General features: G+C 35.5%; 1 protein-coding gene across 7 annotated transcripts in view; it reads right to left on the minus strand.

Annotated features, from left to right (window-relative positions):
• The window catches only part of SUGCT (succinyl-CoA:glutarate-CoA transferase), a 329,471-nt gene that overhangs the window by 179,140 nt on the left and 133,978 nt on the right, over window positions 1-16,353 (minus strand). For 5 of the 7 annotated variants that reach the window (XR_014849876.1, XM_085051578.1, XM_085051579.1 and 2 more), the window contains exons 11-12: window positions 15,727-15,824; window positions 4,564-4,666 (exon numbers count right to left, since the gene is read on the minus strand). Coding sequence is in view for 5 of the 7 variants with exons in the window: in XM_085051578.1 (XP_084907704.1) it covers window positions 4,564-4,666; window positions 15,727-15,824 (201 nt within the window). In the remaining 2 variants the exon portion in view is untranslated. Of the gene's footprint in view, window positions 1-1,463; window positions 2,857-4,563; window positions 4,667-15,726; window positions 15,825-16,353 lie in introns of those variants that run through there. The other 2 variants (XR_014849877.1, XM_085051581.1) reach the window with 2 other exon arrangements.

A 16,353-nucleotide genomic window follows, 5' to 3' on the forward strand; every position in this document is an offset into this window, starting at 1 on the left:
ATGGGGGAAATGCCACTGCATGGTTTTCATTTTATTTTCAGCTGACAACCTTCATATAGTAAAACTCATCAACATGAATAGATTCCATATAATAAAACACCAGCTAAAAATTTATTAAACTGCACATTTTTCTAGGTTGTTTTGCTGCTTTCTATATATGTCAGCCATTTAATTAAAATAAGAACACTATATAAAAGAATGCTGAAAGAAATTACAGTACAAAAAAGAGGGCAATGTTCTAAAGAAAAAAAAAACCAACCATCAGTTTCCTCGCTTAACCAGAAAAGATCTTTGCTCTTGCATACTTAGCTGCAGTACAGTGCGTACCTGTTTTTGTTTTGTTTTATCTTTTTGGAGAATTTTAATAGTTTCTATTAAAAATGGTATTCTCTTTTAAGTTTGTTTTGTTTGGAGAGCTTCAAACCACATTGTATTTCATACACATATTCCCCCAGGCATGTTAAATGGGACCATACTGAGGTTACTCATAAGATTTTTAAATGTTTTAAAATTTTTTTTAATGTTTGTACTATCTCAGCCTGGTTAAAAGAGCACATTTTTTAAAAATAATTTTTAAAACTTTCACTATATAAATTTTCATTAAAATAGTCTATACTTTACTATTTAGAGTTTGTAAGAACTTTCACAAACATTCCTTTCTCCCTCACATTTTTAAGAAATGTGTTCCCTTCACTAGTCAATCTGCTCTTTCTCTCAGCCGTTTTATGCATATATGCACAAGTACATGCATATGTCTGTACACAGACTGATTGACTTAGCAGTACAAATGCCTGTGGTATTCATTTTAACTTCACAAATGAATAAAAGATTATAATCAGTGGGAAAAGTGGATATTTCACTCCATTCATGGAAAAACAGTATCACCTGGCACTCCAACTTAGTAAGAAATTTCCTGGGTTTTGGCAGCTCACTTGGAGTACAATTGAAGCTGTTAATGATATTAACAAAATGTCCTGGGATCAAAAAATGTGTTGTTTTACTTCAGTTTACAGAAGTTATAAAAACCACTCTCAGACTTCAGAGACCTTTCTGTGGTCCGCTTTACAGCATTACAGACAGCTGAGCTGACACCATGCAGTGTATCTTGGTCACGAATGGTGGAAGACTACACTTACAATGAAAGGTGTTTGCATTATGGACATAAAAATCCAAAGATCAAAGAGGAAGATTATGACAATAAATTAAGTAAATAAAATGTTTAGATCCAATCCTGATGGTAACACACAAAATGGAAGTTGTTAGCAAAGCATATATATTATCTAGTAGAAGTAGATAAGATTTTGGCTAAACTGAAGTATCACTGGGTTTGATGTCTTTCTGGAGTCTTTGCAATTGGTGAAAGCAAATAGCAAAGAGAAGCAGATTACTGTATTATGATAAAGTCTAATTTTACATAACACCGTTTTTACATGTTGTTATACAGATTAGTATGCACAGTTATAAAATTCAAGTTGAATGACATCTTTCTTAGAATTGTGTTTTCTGATTTAAACTGAGTTTGAAAAAACACCATATCATAATGGGAGCATTGGGAAGAATTATTACAAAGTTTTCATACTTGATGACTGGGTTCAGGTTTACACATAATAAAATGGGTGGACTGATGAATGGGTGGATGAAGAATTGGTTAGATTGTCACATCTAGAGGGTTTGGGTCAATGGCTCAGTGAGACATGATATTGGTGACAAGTGGTGTCCCTCAGGGGCACTTACTGGGTCCAGGGCTGTTTAATGTCTTCATCAATGACTGACAAAAGGATCAAATGCACACTTAGCAAGTTTGCAGATAGCATCAAGCTGAGGGGTGCAATTGATACACCTGAAGGATAGGATGCCATCCACAGGGACTCAGACAAGCTTGAGAAGTGGGCTGATGGGAACATCATGAGGTTCAACAAAGCCAAGTCCAAAGTCCTACATGTAGGTCGAGGAAACCCTCAGGATCAATATGGGCTGGGGCATGAGCAGATGGAGAGCAGCCCTGCCAAGAAGGAATAGGGGGAGTTGGTGGATGAGAGGCTGGACATGAGCCAGCAATGTGTGTTTGCATCCCGCAAAGCCAAACGTGTCCTAGGCTGCATCAAAGGAAGTGTGACCAGCAGGTCAAGAGTGAGATCCTCCCCTTTTACTCTGCTCTCATAAGAGCCCACTTGGAGTATTGTGTCCAGCTCTGGGGTCCACACATAGGAATGAGCAAGATGGAGGAGTCCTGAGGAGTGCTTTGAAGATGATCAGAGGGCTGGATGGAGCACCTCTCCAATGAGGAAAGGCTGAGAGAATCAGGAATGTTCATCCTGGAAAAGACAAGGCTCCAGGGAGTCCCTGTTGTGGCCTTCCAGTACCTGAAAGGGGACTATAATGGTTTTTAGTGAGGCCTGTTGTCAAAGGACAAGGGTTAATGATTTTAAATTGAAAAAGAGTCAATTTAGATTAGTGATAGTAAAGTTTTTTACAATGAGGGTGGGAAAACACAGGAACAGATTGCCCAGAGAGGTGGTAGATGACTCATCCCTGAAAATATTCAAGATCAGGCTGGATGGGACTTCTGAGCAACCTGATTTTGTTTAAGATACCATTGCAGATTGCCAGTTGGTTGGAGTAGATGACCTGGGAAAGGTCCTTTCCAACTCAAAATATTCTATGATTCTATGGAAAATCTTGCTGGGATTAGAGTATGTTTGTGTTGGTGGATGCTGGTTTTTTGCTTTTATACATGAGATTTCATAGTGCAGAGGATACCTAGATTACAGTCTCTCAGGTGATAAACTTCTTTTTCTGTCAGACAGTCTCAGTCTTTTTTTTTTCTTCCCCCTACTTCCTTTGAACTGAAAATTCCTGTGAGAAAATGCTTCTTTCAGAAACCAAACAAATGTATAACATGCAGCTACGCACAAATATTGGCATTCAATTTCCAACAGCAATAAGAACACAGTGTCCAGGTGCCATGTATTTCAGAGAAGGGAGTAGAAAAGATAAACCTTTTCAAGCATGTTCATGAGGAAGAGATTAGGATGCCCATTTACAGGAAAATATTTTTAAAAACATGCCATATCTAACAGCAAAGCACTGTGATACCTTTCATAAATAGGCTAACTATATCAAGTAATAACCTGACACATACATATAAACAACAAATATATAATTATAACAATATATGCAAAAATAATATTTGGGTGAACTCTTAACAAGAGCAAGGTAGCCAAGATAACCTCTTTTCAATTTGGGAGGTAATAGCTCACGATATATAATGTTCTAAAAAGCGGTCTCTTTCAGGGTACGCTTAACTTCCTAAAATTCCAACCCTGGAAAAGTAGCCCAGAATATTTTTCCAATGTTGCCCCAAGCAGAGCCAAGTCTGAGTAAAATACTCTTCCTGTATGATCTTCAAAGCCCAACCTTAATCTCTGAGAAAGTTATGAAGTGAAAAATTTGGCCCATGCATACTTTACAGCATGATACTACATCATTTTAAGAGAGTGTATTTATTTAATAAAAAAAGATTCTTTCCCTGTATTCACCTAACAAATATTATTTTATACCTCTAAAATATAATAATATTTGTAAGAAACATATTCATTATAAACATATTATTTTATGACAGGGAGTGTTTTGCCTGTCCTTATTTTCCCAACACTACAATCACAGTCATGACAAACACTTCTGACAGCAGTCATGGATACGTACAAAACTGGAAGAAAAAACAAAAGCAGTCAATGATCTTTTTTTCTTGCCATTCTCATTAGTAAAAGTCAACTTAGAGGAGATTCATCACACACTAGAATATCCATAAAATACTCAGTAACACTACTCAAGACAGTATAATTAAGTTTTTCTTGGGCCCTTTAACCCATCCTAAACCAGAGGGTAAAAAGCAGAGGAAGGATCAGGGACTATGCAGATAATATAACTCTAGAGATACTAAAACATTAAAATATTGTTTATAATTAAGCACTACAATAAATAGTAATAATATAATATTCATTGAAATATTTTAAATTTAAAATAGATACATAGATTAAGTGTTTTCAGCCACTAAAACTACTAGGCCAAGAAAAGTTTAAGATTCCTTCTTCATATGAATTTTGTGCTTAATTTTTCTGGTTCCAGTCAAAATGTTGCCCATTTTTTTCAAATAGAATTCATTCTGGTTATTCATACTCCATACAGAAAATTAGTTCTTTTGGGGCAGCAAAAAGGGAACTTTTCTGCATAATTATGCGATAAAATGCAATTAGATACTATATTACAGTTTCTTTCTCTGTTTTACCAGACGGTTTTGAATACAGACTCTCTACATGAGACATGGAATACCTATGGTTTAAGTCACTATAACAAAATTTATGTTCCCAAGCGTGTAATTTATTTAAGGATCTGTATTTCTTAATATGACATACTATTGGCTTAAACTCAATCCATCCTAAAGCTCTGAAATCCCATTTTAAAGTAGCCAATTTCAGGTCTGACTGGCAGGAAAAGGGATCATTACTCAGCATTCATAAAACACATGTAATAATGTACAGGAAAGAGTTGGTGAGGACTAACCTGAGGATCCGAGAACACTTGCTGCATGTTGTTGATTGGGCCATATGGAACCCCACTCCCTTCAAAGAGCTGCAACCATTCGAGCGTCACTTTTTCTGAAAACCTAGGAGCAAATAAGATTCTGGTTTCAACACTGTGCTTTCAGATTCTAAGAAATGTATAGCATGTCTCATCCCTCTCACTGCTTCCATCCTCTCCACGGATTTCTTCCCAGTCAGTGAACAACAAAACAAAAATGTACCACATATGTTCTTCAGAAATGCAAAACCAAAGACACAGGGGAAAGAACATCTCTGAACTGACTTCTATTTCTATCTGATATTCTGAAGTAATTCAGGACTGATGTAAAGCTAAATTTATCATCAGTTTCAAATAAGGATCAATGGGTTTCCTCCAGTTCTTAATTATATTAATGTGCTTCACATTTGTTTTCCATTATGTACATATTTAACAACAAAAAGATATAGTGTGAGTATGAGTACCATAAAATACTGCTCATTAAAAGCTGATGTAAAGCGCCATTCAAAAACATACATTAGGATGAACAACCATATTTTTAGGTCAGATAACAAGACTGATTACATATTTATTTGTTGTATGGTTGTACAACCTATCCTATAGCATATATACACTGTGCCTATATGTTGGCAAACACATTTCTCCAGGTCTTTGTATCACATGCAAAAAGCTCAGCTTATTTCTTTCTAAGCATTCCGTTTCATAAGTCATAGCATCACTATTTCCCCTGTTTTGTTAAATAGTGTTTCTTTCTTCATCTGCCTAGTAGAGTTGCACACATTAAGAAAACACAATGTTGAAACAATTCCAGTCACTGAGTGATGGTATTTTCTGTAGTCGTCTGGGATCCTGAATCAAAGGTGAACTTACTTGGAGATAGTTATTTTAAATTTCGTGAAGATAAATACCACAGAGCTCTATCAGCTTACTAGAAATCAAACATTGACTTCATGATACACCCAACACTGAAAAGAAATTAGATGCAATTTAAAGACCTGATGGAAATTAAATTAATAGAAAGCTTTAAAAGAAACACTCAATTACTGATATTCTATAGCTACCAATTTGGTGTTGCTTAAGTGTAATTTGGAACATCAGTAACATTCAGCTTTACCTCTAGCACAAGTTGTGAATGGCCCTTTCTCAGAGCTAGAAGCTTTATTCCTGAAGTCAACAAATCATTCTAGCAGAAACGGAAGGAGCAATAAAAAAGAAAAATCAAAATAAAAAGCCTTAAAAGCGCAAAATGTATTATAAAATGAAGCATGACTTGTGAATAAACGAAGCATAATGCAGCATAGCTTCTTAAGAAAACAGAGATAAGATTATTGCACAGTCTAATTATATGTAACGTACTTCATTGAATACTAAAATGATTTCATGGTAAAGATGTAGTCAGCCATAAATATAGTGCTGCTGTTGGACACACCTAAATTGGTCCATCCAATTTAGTACTCTGTTGTTAACCATACCTAGAACTGGGTACATTACAGAAAACTGTGAAAAAATAGGAAGATAACCTTCCTTCCTCCGTGATTGCAGCTATTAGGAAACCATAATTTTAGTCTAAAATACAATTTGTCAAATGAGAATTCTAAAGGGAAATACAACAATTCTCATAATCCAACATATTCTTGATATTTGTAGCCTTCTATTATTAAGGTTTGTGGCTCAAACTACTGCATAATGGAAATATGATTCACATGAAAAACTGTTTTCCAACAGTTACTGACGCTGGTTATATAAAACTATGCTGTTCCCTGCAACCAACTGAGATGCTTCACAATTCATGGCCCACTGACTCCCTTGTTATAAATGGAAAGCTTTTTCCAGGTATTTTTTGACACCTCAGATTCCACTATCTCATTTCTAACAAGACAGGACAGCTACACAAGGAATCCTGGACTGACCATCATAACCATGGTGCTGAACACCATCACTAAGAAATTATTGTAATTCTTAACATATGTATCGACATTCAATTAATGTGTTAGTAGTGAATAAGTTCTGCTATGTTATGTCCCTGCACTTCTTTTTAAGAAAGGGTTTACAGATATCTTCCTGAGTCTAAAAAACTAAAACTTTTACATTTAAAGGATAGCCTGAAAATGTCTTTTCAAATAGGAGTGTGTATAATCAACATTGCATAACCAGTATGCTACTTCCTAATGTTGTGGTAAATATGGATAATTTTCAAGACATACATTATTCTTCAGTAACAGCATTGTGAGTGACTCAATATACAGTGGAGTTGTATATGTATGTTGCAGAGCACATGTATATGTTCCGAAAAATTTCTATGATTCTACATGAATTTCTACAATTCTAGCTTGTGCTTAGGCTTTTCCTTCCTATGTAACAGACAAAAACCCACCACTATTTTGTAGAAAACAAGAGATTGTCTGTTTTTTAATGTACCTCTTTTGAATGGATCTAATACTTGTCTTAGTCTTGTTCATTAATTTATTTATTGATGGCTGGAGATAATTCCTAAAAGCATTCAACTCAAAGAGGTAAAATCCCACATTCTATTATCCTCAAGGGATACACACAGCATTTCCTCTTGGAATTGAAACTTTTGATCTAACTCTGATGTAGAATAGATTCCTTTATTTGTGTCACAGACAGGCTGTCCAGAGCATATTGTTAAGCAAACTGTTTAAAACCAAAACAGAACATCACCGCTGCCAATAAAGGTGTAGTATTCAGGTTTTGATAGCAACAGCATGCAACTATTTTGCTCATTCAACTATGTTTTATATATTGAAACATCTGCTGTACATCATTAAGGGAGAAATACTGTTTCAAAACCTGATTATGCCAACCTGCATGTATTATTCTCCCAACTAAATACAATTTTTGATAAAGCTTACAAAAATAAATACCATAAGCTTTGCTTACAGTGAAGAGCTGATGTAGGTTACTAAGTATCCATTAATAACATGCTCAGAACTCCAAAAACATCAAGAGAAGACCTTCAACAGAAACTTCCAAGAAGTAAAAGACTGTCATTCACTCCTGAAAATGAAAGCTTGGCCAGCAGGAACTTAAAAGGTCTGCCCAACCTTTTTCTCTTAACATTTATTTTAAATTTTATTTCTATGCTTTGTCAATTGTTTTTTTAACAAATATTCTACTCTGTATATTTTTCTTTTAAGAAAAAGAAGTTATTTACTTTCTTTATATATACACATATAAAAATAAAATAACTGATGGAATCACATACCAAGTTAAGCAATGGCCCATATTCTAAACCTGAGCTAGTAGGAAAAAAAAACCCTCAACTGTAGAGCGTCTGAACTCTGAAACATGACACTTGCAATGACACTCTTTACCTTAGTGGTAGTCAGAGACTGCAGGAGAGGTCAACACTGCAATTCACACTACAGCTTCATACATTTTCAGATGAGTGCTGTTTCCTATAAAATGTTCCATCAGCTACGTATATCCACACAATCATATAATTGCCACCTAAATTACCTATGATTTATTTATATAAATGATTTAAACCTGTAGCTTAGCTTCCTGCAATTATTACCAGTATTTTAGAAGTACAAAAGGATTTGCTTTTTACTGTACTATTTTGTGGTATGAAGCTCGAATGCAGGCTCTTTCTGAAAATGCCTCTGAAAAAGGAACGATATGTACCCCAATGATGAACAAACCCATTGCTAGGGCATTTACTGCAAAGACTGAACTGAGGCTTATTTCATTAAGAAGTCAAAGTCTCCATCACGTCTTATTTGCATTCTAAGCAGTACTCTAAGCCTCCTCTGCACTGAATTACACAGCAGTCACGAAGATACTGAAGTTGCAGTATTGAAATGAGGCATTAGATTCCGGAACATTTAGAATTAAGTTTATTTCATGCTTAAAAATATTTCAAGAATAGAAAGTGTAGCATAAGCTGAACTAATTGAAATTGGAAGAAAGCCAACTAAATATATTTTTCTTCAATTAGTAAATCTAGGAGGCATCATTAAATGAAAACATCTAAATTTAAACTATACACTCAGCAAATTCATCAAAAAACATTGCACAATATAAGAAAAATTCTCCAAAAGGCAAAAATTTAATTATTTTTTTTAAAAAAGATTTGCACCTTGTTTTCTTACACAAACTACAAGTGTAGTTTTGCTTTTTGAAAAACAGGATGTACATTCCCCTCTACTTTCTAACAAATTCCAATTACACCAAAAAAAAAAAAAAAAAAAGGAAGAAACGGATCTGCAGATCTGTCTGCTTGACTTGTGCAAGTTGGATGAAATTGCTTCAATGAAACACACATAAATGCTCTTAAAATATACTAAGTTTCTCATCCTGATAATTATTAAAGTAAAATTTGTTTCCTTTTTTTCAAAGCAATATCCTCTTTTTCAATGAAACAAAGACTTCAAAAACATGAATACATGAATGAAACCATTTTATGTACTTTACGTGTATTTCATTTTCCATGTTTCCTAGGAAACCTTCAATCCTTGCTACATCCTGCGAGGAAGGGCAACCATGTTTCTCTAATGCATGAAATCATCCAATTCCACACAAAGTTTAGAAAAATTATTGAAGCAAAATACTGCTCTTTTCTGTAGGAAACTTATGGCAATTAATTTAGAGAAGTAATTTGGACAGCTACCAAATACAGACGGAACAGCAACATCTAGGATTAGTAAGAGCTTTTTACATGTGGTCAATCACAAAAAGCTCCTCTGTTCTTGCTGAAGTCCACAATAGCATTCCTGTGTTCTCTAGCACAATCCAAGTCTGCATTACGGTTTGTGCTTCATTTTGTTCTATCAACAGTTTCCTAACTTCCAATATCTACAATATTTTCTCTCTTCACTACTAAACACCTCTTTAATGGGAGTTAAATGAGTAAGAGAGTTTTTACAGTTTCTTACAGTAGCACCTATGGAAGACACTATACAAAACAAAAGCCACAGAAAATAATTGTTTGGAAAATTCAAAGAACAGATTATTATCACTTAGTGTACAGTGAATATAGAATTAGTGTTTTCAAAGTGAATTCTATAGTATTTACTCTTTAGTCTGTAAATTTCTCTGTTACTGTCTAGTCTCTTACTGGTGAATCACTGGGCAAACCACAACAGACAAAATATTAAAATATTTGGAATCAACATGATTGTACTGACAGGTTTTGCTGATGGATATTTCAACTACTTTAAAAGATGTCACTCACAGTAGATTGTAAGTGGTAGTTTCATAAAATACTGTCCAGAGATTTGTAGGTACCACAAATCCACACTGAAAATTCTTTTACATTTCACATACTGTAAATATTGTTACCAGCTTAAGAGAACTATTAATAAACCTTCACCTTTATCCACAAAAATTTGTGCTAGAGATGAATGGACTTTCTTGTTCCTCTATCAAGATTTGGATGCTGCTTTAAAACCATATATGATTTTTAAGGAACGGCACACCAGACAGAGGGAAGCACGTCTATCTTTTAACATGTATTTCTTAGAGCTACTGAGTAGTTAATCCAGCACATAACAGAACTAGTTCTTTTTGTATTCAGATCATGCTAAGCTATGCACATTATAAATATACTACTTTTCCCCAACCTTCCTCTTGTACTTGTTTTATTCAAATACAAGAAGGTATTGTAACTTTTATATTAACTGAAAATCAGCTAGGTAAACACACATCAGTAAAAGCACATTGAAAATAACAAAAAATTGTATTGATTTTGTTGCTGTTTTTCTTTTAACACAAGGGGATTAAAGAGCTAAAAACTGTCAGGTCAAAAAGTTCATTTAAAATCAATAAAAATACCTGCCTTGATTTCAGCAGCCTCATAGTTACATATGTCCTCAGTAAAAAGACAGCAAGCTTCTTTTCAGAAAGGATCTCGAACTTCACACATGTATGAAAATGCTTAGAGGTTTATTAAACAGTGAGAAAAGCACACAGAGCATACATGTTAGCTTACCCAGTCCAAAAATCAGATGCTTGAGACATTTTGATCTCTTTCAATTGCACACATAGTAGTAAACATACAACTAATAGCAATTTAAAACAAAACATTTGAAAGCAAACTGTGGTGATTTGGTAGTTGATGTCCACACAGCTCAACCCTCTATGTACTGATGGTGAGGTAGATGACTGGGGAAAGTTAACCTTACCAGCTGTGCCACACTGAAGTCAATTGTCTTTCAAACTTGAGAGACCTGTCTTGCTGAAGCTGTAAACAACCAGACGCTCATTCCTGTATTGCTATCAACAGTGACTCCAGTCAGCAAGATTCTTGGTTTAGAAAAGGAAATGGTGGGGATAAGGAAGGAGACTTACAGAGACTGGGTGTGTCTCAACAAGTGTGAATTTAACAATGCTTGTCATCAGGCAAATTAAACATCTTACAATACTCTTTCCCCTTTAGCTGCCATTCTCTCCTGTTACTAGGTGGAAACAATTTAGCAACGACTTTATTAACTAAGGATCAGGTTCCTTTGCATTTCCTTCCTGCTCATTCCTTTTCCCCTCACACTTACATATGTAAATGCAGCTGTAGAGTCAAGAATAAGGGGTTTAAAATATAAGTGCTAGGAATAGAAGTTACACTCTGAATCATTTCCAGCCCTAGCACTTCTGAGTCTACAATAATTTAGTTTGAGCCACAGGAGCACAAATCATGCTGAATTTATGTGTTCTTCTTTATGTGAACTGCTTCACTTTAAAGGCTGAGGGCACGTCTGCTACGCACCTTCCCCCTACGCTCATACAACCCCACACACTCTGTTCCATTTACAAGTTAATTTCCCAAAGTACCTTGGAACATGCATTTAGCTGCCCTATCTTAAAATGTATCTACATTACTGAAGTGCATGGTAGGATTAATTTTCAAATTCTGGAGTAATTTGAAGAAGAAGGTCAACAAATTAAGCCCCCTTTCTCAAAGCAGCTTCTTTTAAATTATACTACCTTTTTCATCTATGAGGCATCTCAAGTTTCATGTGCACATTATATATGTACGTCTTAACATATGCATGCATATATACACACATACAAAATAATCTGCATTGTGTCTGGTACAATTGCGTTCTAGTAGAAGCAAAGGCAAAAGTGGAAGGGAGGTGGAGGGGAAACAGAACTACAATTAAAACTTGGTTTTCTTGGACAGATGTACATCTAACTCACAAACCAGAGGCTTCCACTGGAAACTTAAAAAAACAGAGTGCTCTGTAGTCTGTCAGTTCTCACATGAGCTGTGAGTCTCAGGGGCCTCAGTGGTAGCCATTGAACTTGACCTCCACCCAGGTAGGGTCATTTTGCATTGACTCTTGGCAAATACACAAGAAAGGAAGGCAGAGGTAATTTGCTTTTGTCAGAGTTCTGCTGTCTCGTCATTTGGGGAAAATGTAACTTAAATAAAGAGGAAGATACAGAAGGCACTGAAACTCTTTATTTTTTTTAAGCAAAGAGTAGATGTGCAATAAGATGAAGCAGGGGAGGGGGGACTGTAGGAAGTGGAGAAAGATGACGGGGACAGGAAAAAAACAGCATAGAAGGAAGAGGACCAGAGATGGGAAACGGCAACACAAGCAGTAGCAAAACAAGTACAAAATACCCCTTAGGCCCATATTCTCCTTCCCTGTGAATATCTTATGACCCAGTGGTCCTTGCAGCATTTTACTCATTTCCCCATAGCATATGGAACTGAAAAACTCTCCATGTATCAAGATGGTACTGTTTTCTGTAATTCCCTCCTCTTGCTCCAATGTGAGAGTTGGCTCTCTTAGAAGCAGCATACCACTCCACAGCAGTTTACCTTCCAGTCAGCTTTATTGAGATCTGACATTCTCTGCAGATGTGAACTTATCCTTCCTTACTTGCTCTCCCTCTCTACCTTTCATGTGTACCCTACAGAGGAAATTGAGATGTACAGAGAGCAAGCTGGGTTGAAGAGGTAAGGACAGGTGTGCTTCACTCTTCATTTCTGTCAGAGAAGAAAGAGGGTGAGAAAATTCTTCCTGAAATGAATGGAGGAATTGACATCTTTCAGAGCTGTATGTCTCAAGCCATGTTCATCCCCATCTTGTATTCTCACTCAGTTCAAGACATCTGACATTGATGAATACATCATTTCACACCTTTCTGAAAAGTCTTCTTTTTAATGGTCGATTTCTTCTAAGTGCTGCATGATCCCTGTTGTTACCTAACTGCCTTGAAATCTGGCATGGTTACCACAAGCGGTGAGTAGAAATATTGATCTAAATTAGAGGTCACTTGAGTCAAGAATTCCCAAGACACAGCCTTTGGCTTAAAAAACCCCAGCATTCCTTAACATTGACCATTTGTACCAATGTTTCCTTTGGGTACACATCTAGAATAAAACTCTGGCCAAAGAGTCTCAGTTGCTTATTTTTTGTTATAGCAAATGAAAGCCATCAAGTGTCTCCACGGTATTCAGAGTTCAGATGCTTTCAAAAATTTCAGCTCCACACATGAAGCAAATTAAATGTTCGAGACTTCAGGGAGTTACTGACCCTTTCAGTAGGTCTGAACACCTCCTTCAATTCCCATACAAAGCCTGGAAAATCCTTTTTCTTAAAAGGAGGAGGTAAAGAATCCTTCTTTTTGCATTTAGTAAATGATCAGAAGTTAGAAATTAATTGCAGACAGTTAATTTTGAAAACTAAGAAAAATTGGAAAATGTTAAACACAGCTCCGGAATTAGTTCAAAAGGGATAAGAGCAAGGGGACAATGTAGATAGGTCAATGAAAACCTACTCTAGGTTCTGGTGACACCTCAGTTTATTAGGATTATAACAGCATCAAAGGCTTGAAAAAAGATATATGCATATATCTACTGTGCAACAGCAGTGCTATATGCAAGCAAGTATAGAGTACGAAGCATCTGCCATACATGCTGATTAAAATACCAGCGACCTAGGGGAAAAAGAAGGATGTATAAACTGAAAATGGCAGCAGGAGAGTTTGGGGACAAAAGGATTGGGTCATCTTAACAAAAGCACAACTGTACTTCATATGCTAGACTGAGAAAAACCATGTCTAAGAATATTTCTTCTAAGCTGGTCCAGCTCATATCTCCACAAATTCATTTGAGTTGGGCAGCAGTGCACACGTAGTGACTGAATGGAAGGGTCTGCAGGTGTTTTTTCCCAAGTAATGCACCTTAGGTTTATATTTTCCATGTGCTGGAAGCTGTAATACTATCAAGCAATCAGTGACTAAATTAAGGTATTTTTCAGTATAGTCCTGTCATTAATATTTTGTCATTTCCCTTCATTTCTCAAGGGCTGACATTTTTCAGCACTGAGAAACTATTAATTTAATTCTCTAAGTAACTTCAAAAATAAGCCTCATATAATTTTACAAAAAACTGCATTAGTGAATAAAAGCAAAGTTAGAATGAAATGTGTGTGGAAACATATTCAACTTCCATTAGAATGCCAAAGGTGTTTGTTACATCTCTGTTTCATAACTGATTGCCAGATGAATTCACAATAATATGACAGAATATTTTGGAAATGTCTACTCCAAATGTGTGCATACATTACAAACTTGAACATAATACTCAAAAATTCAGCCTAAATTATAATAATAAAACAGAACACAAACTCCGAGGGAGAAAAAAAAGACATAAAGCAGTAATTGGAAGAGCAATAATATAATCTGATTAACTAATAACTACAGATATAAAAACAAATTGGAATTCTGGTAATTCAAAAACAGCTGTTCCTTGAATGTTATCTTCTTATTCAAACATTGCCCATAGGAAAAAAACAACAACATCCAAAATTAACCAGAAGCAATGAACTATTAAGTAACTGATCCATGGTTGGCAAAACAGCCTTCTCCAAGGTACCAGTGTATATCAGACTACGCATCAAGAATGTAAGAGCTCACAAGTAGGTTAAAATATAAACTATGCCCTTTCACGGGCTTGTAACTTATAGCAAGGGTGGCCTTTCCTGTGTTATTAGAATCCATCTGTTACAGGAATAAAGGTAAAAGAAGAGTTCCAAAAGTTAATCAAGAACAGTTGAAACATAATTATTTAAAAATATAAAGTCACCTGGTACTTCACCAGGGGCAGGACAACTGAAAATGGACAAATAAGAGACAAAAGTACAAGTGCAACCAGAAGAGGCAAACCTACTCTCTCTACACTCTTTAAAGACACATGATTCTGGTTCTCAATATCCAAAATATTTGTGGGGTTGAGAGTGGGGGATGTGGATGTGATACTGAAACTCTTTTTCTTGGATGGAACGGAAAGGGGAGACATGTGACTTTATGCTTCTAAACCCCCCCAGTAAAATTGCCTCAGTGATAGCTGATGCATTTGTTGACAAAGACTCCTACAGGCCAAGCGTCAACATGATAGTATGACATTTCTTGAATCATTGACAACAGTAAATATACCACCTCTTCTGCTTATCCCCTGAAGGATGAGGTGCTGCTGAAGCCACATTAGGGAAGATTTACACAGATTAGTTTTTTCTTCAGTTACAGAAATTTATCATCCTCTCCATTAAACAGAGGAGCACTCCACAGATGTAAGGCCTTCCCAAACAGAATGAGGAAGACAACTAAGCTATTTTTATCTCTCAAATAAAAGGGTTTTTGAACTTCCTCTTAAAAAAATTGAATCAAGTATTTAATAGGATGATTCCCAAACAGAAAAATAAGCACGTCTTTTTGATTTGAAAAGGAATGGCACAGGGAGGATCTGGGGCACAGAGTATCACAATACAGAACCAGCAGTAAGGGAGTAGCAGCAAGTGGAACTCCCTTGGATACAGAAACACTCAATGAAAACTTTAAAATCCTAGAGCAAAAGCAAATGGTGCTTCAAGCATTTTTTTTCAGGAGCTACATTCACCCAGGAAAGCAGAAAGCACTGGTTTCACTAAAATTCAAGTTATTGTTAAAATGGTTTCTGAAAGCTTAAATCTGTGATCTGGCTTCTTTAGTGCACACTGTAGTCTGTGTGCAAAAGGCAGAATATTTAACGTTAGAAAGCTCTTGTGATACCTATTTTAAAAACTAGAGTATCCCAAAAGAGTAAAACAAAATTTTCACATCATGAGAGCTTGCTATACATTACTATTTGCATTAAGAGAGTAAATGTAGATTCTTCCCTTTTAATTAACTTACCGGGTTGACAATATGTCAATAAGTTCTTTTCTGTTCTGGACTCTGAGTGTATTAGTTTTGTATCTGGAATCTTTGCTAACTTCAGGCAAATTCAGGACCTATGTAAAAAAAAAAATAAGTAAGAAATGTGCTTGATAGGAGATATATGTATAGCTAAAAAAATAATTACTGATCTTTTTTAATTGTTGATTTCCAATAATCACTACTTATCATCAATCATTTAATATAGATTAAGAAATAAAAACCTAATTATTAGTCCTTTTTATTTAAAAGCCTCCTGGTTAACATTACTTAACAAATAAAGAAAGGAGAGAGAAATCAGGCTCAGTATCCAAATCCTTGTTGACAGCTTTCAGGATTAGCCAGGAGGAATTCTTACCATAGAACACTAAAAATGTAAGTTATGACCATGAGGTACAATAGATCTGTGGGATTATCCTGCAGTAAATTATATGTAACAGAACACGAAGTACGTCTGTACTTCATACAGTAGACTGAGAAAAGATATGTCTAAGATTATTTGTTTCCACTTCAGTAATCTCTGTCAAAAAAGAAAAAGTCTTTTTCTATCAAAACTTCATTGGTTTTCTTTATTATTTTTTTCCAAAATAATTATTAAAGAAAAGT

Source organism: Lichenostomus cassidix, chromosome 2 (genome assembly GCF_008360975.1).
Source record: "Lichenostomus cassidix isolate B80296 chromosome 2, HeHo_3.0, whole genome shotgun sequence".
NCBI lineage: Eukaryota > Metazoa > Chordata > Aves > Passeriformes > Meliphagidae > Lichenostomus > Lichenostomus cassidix.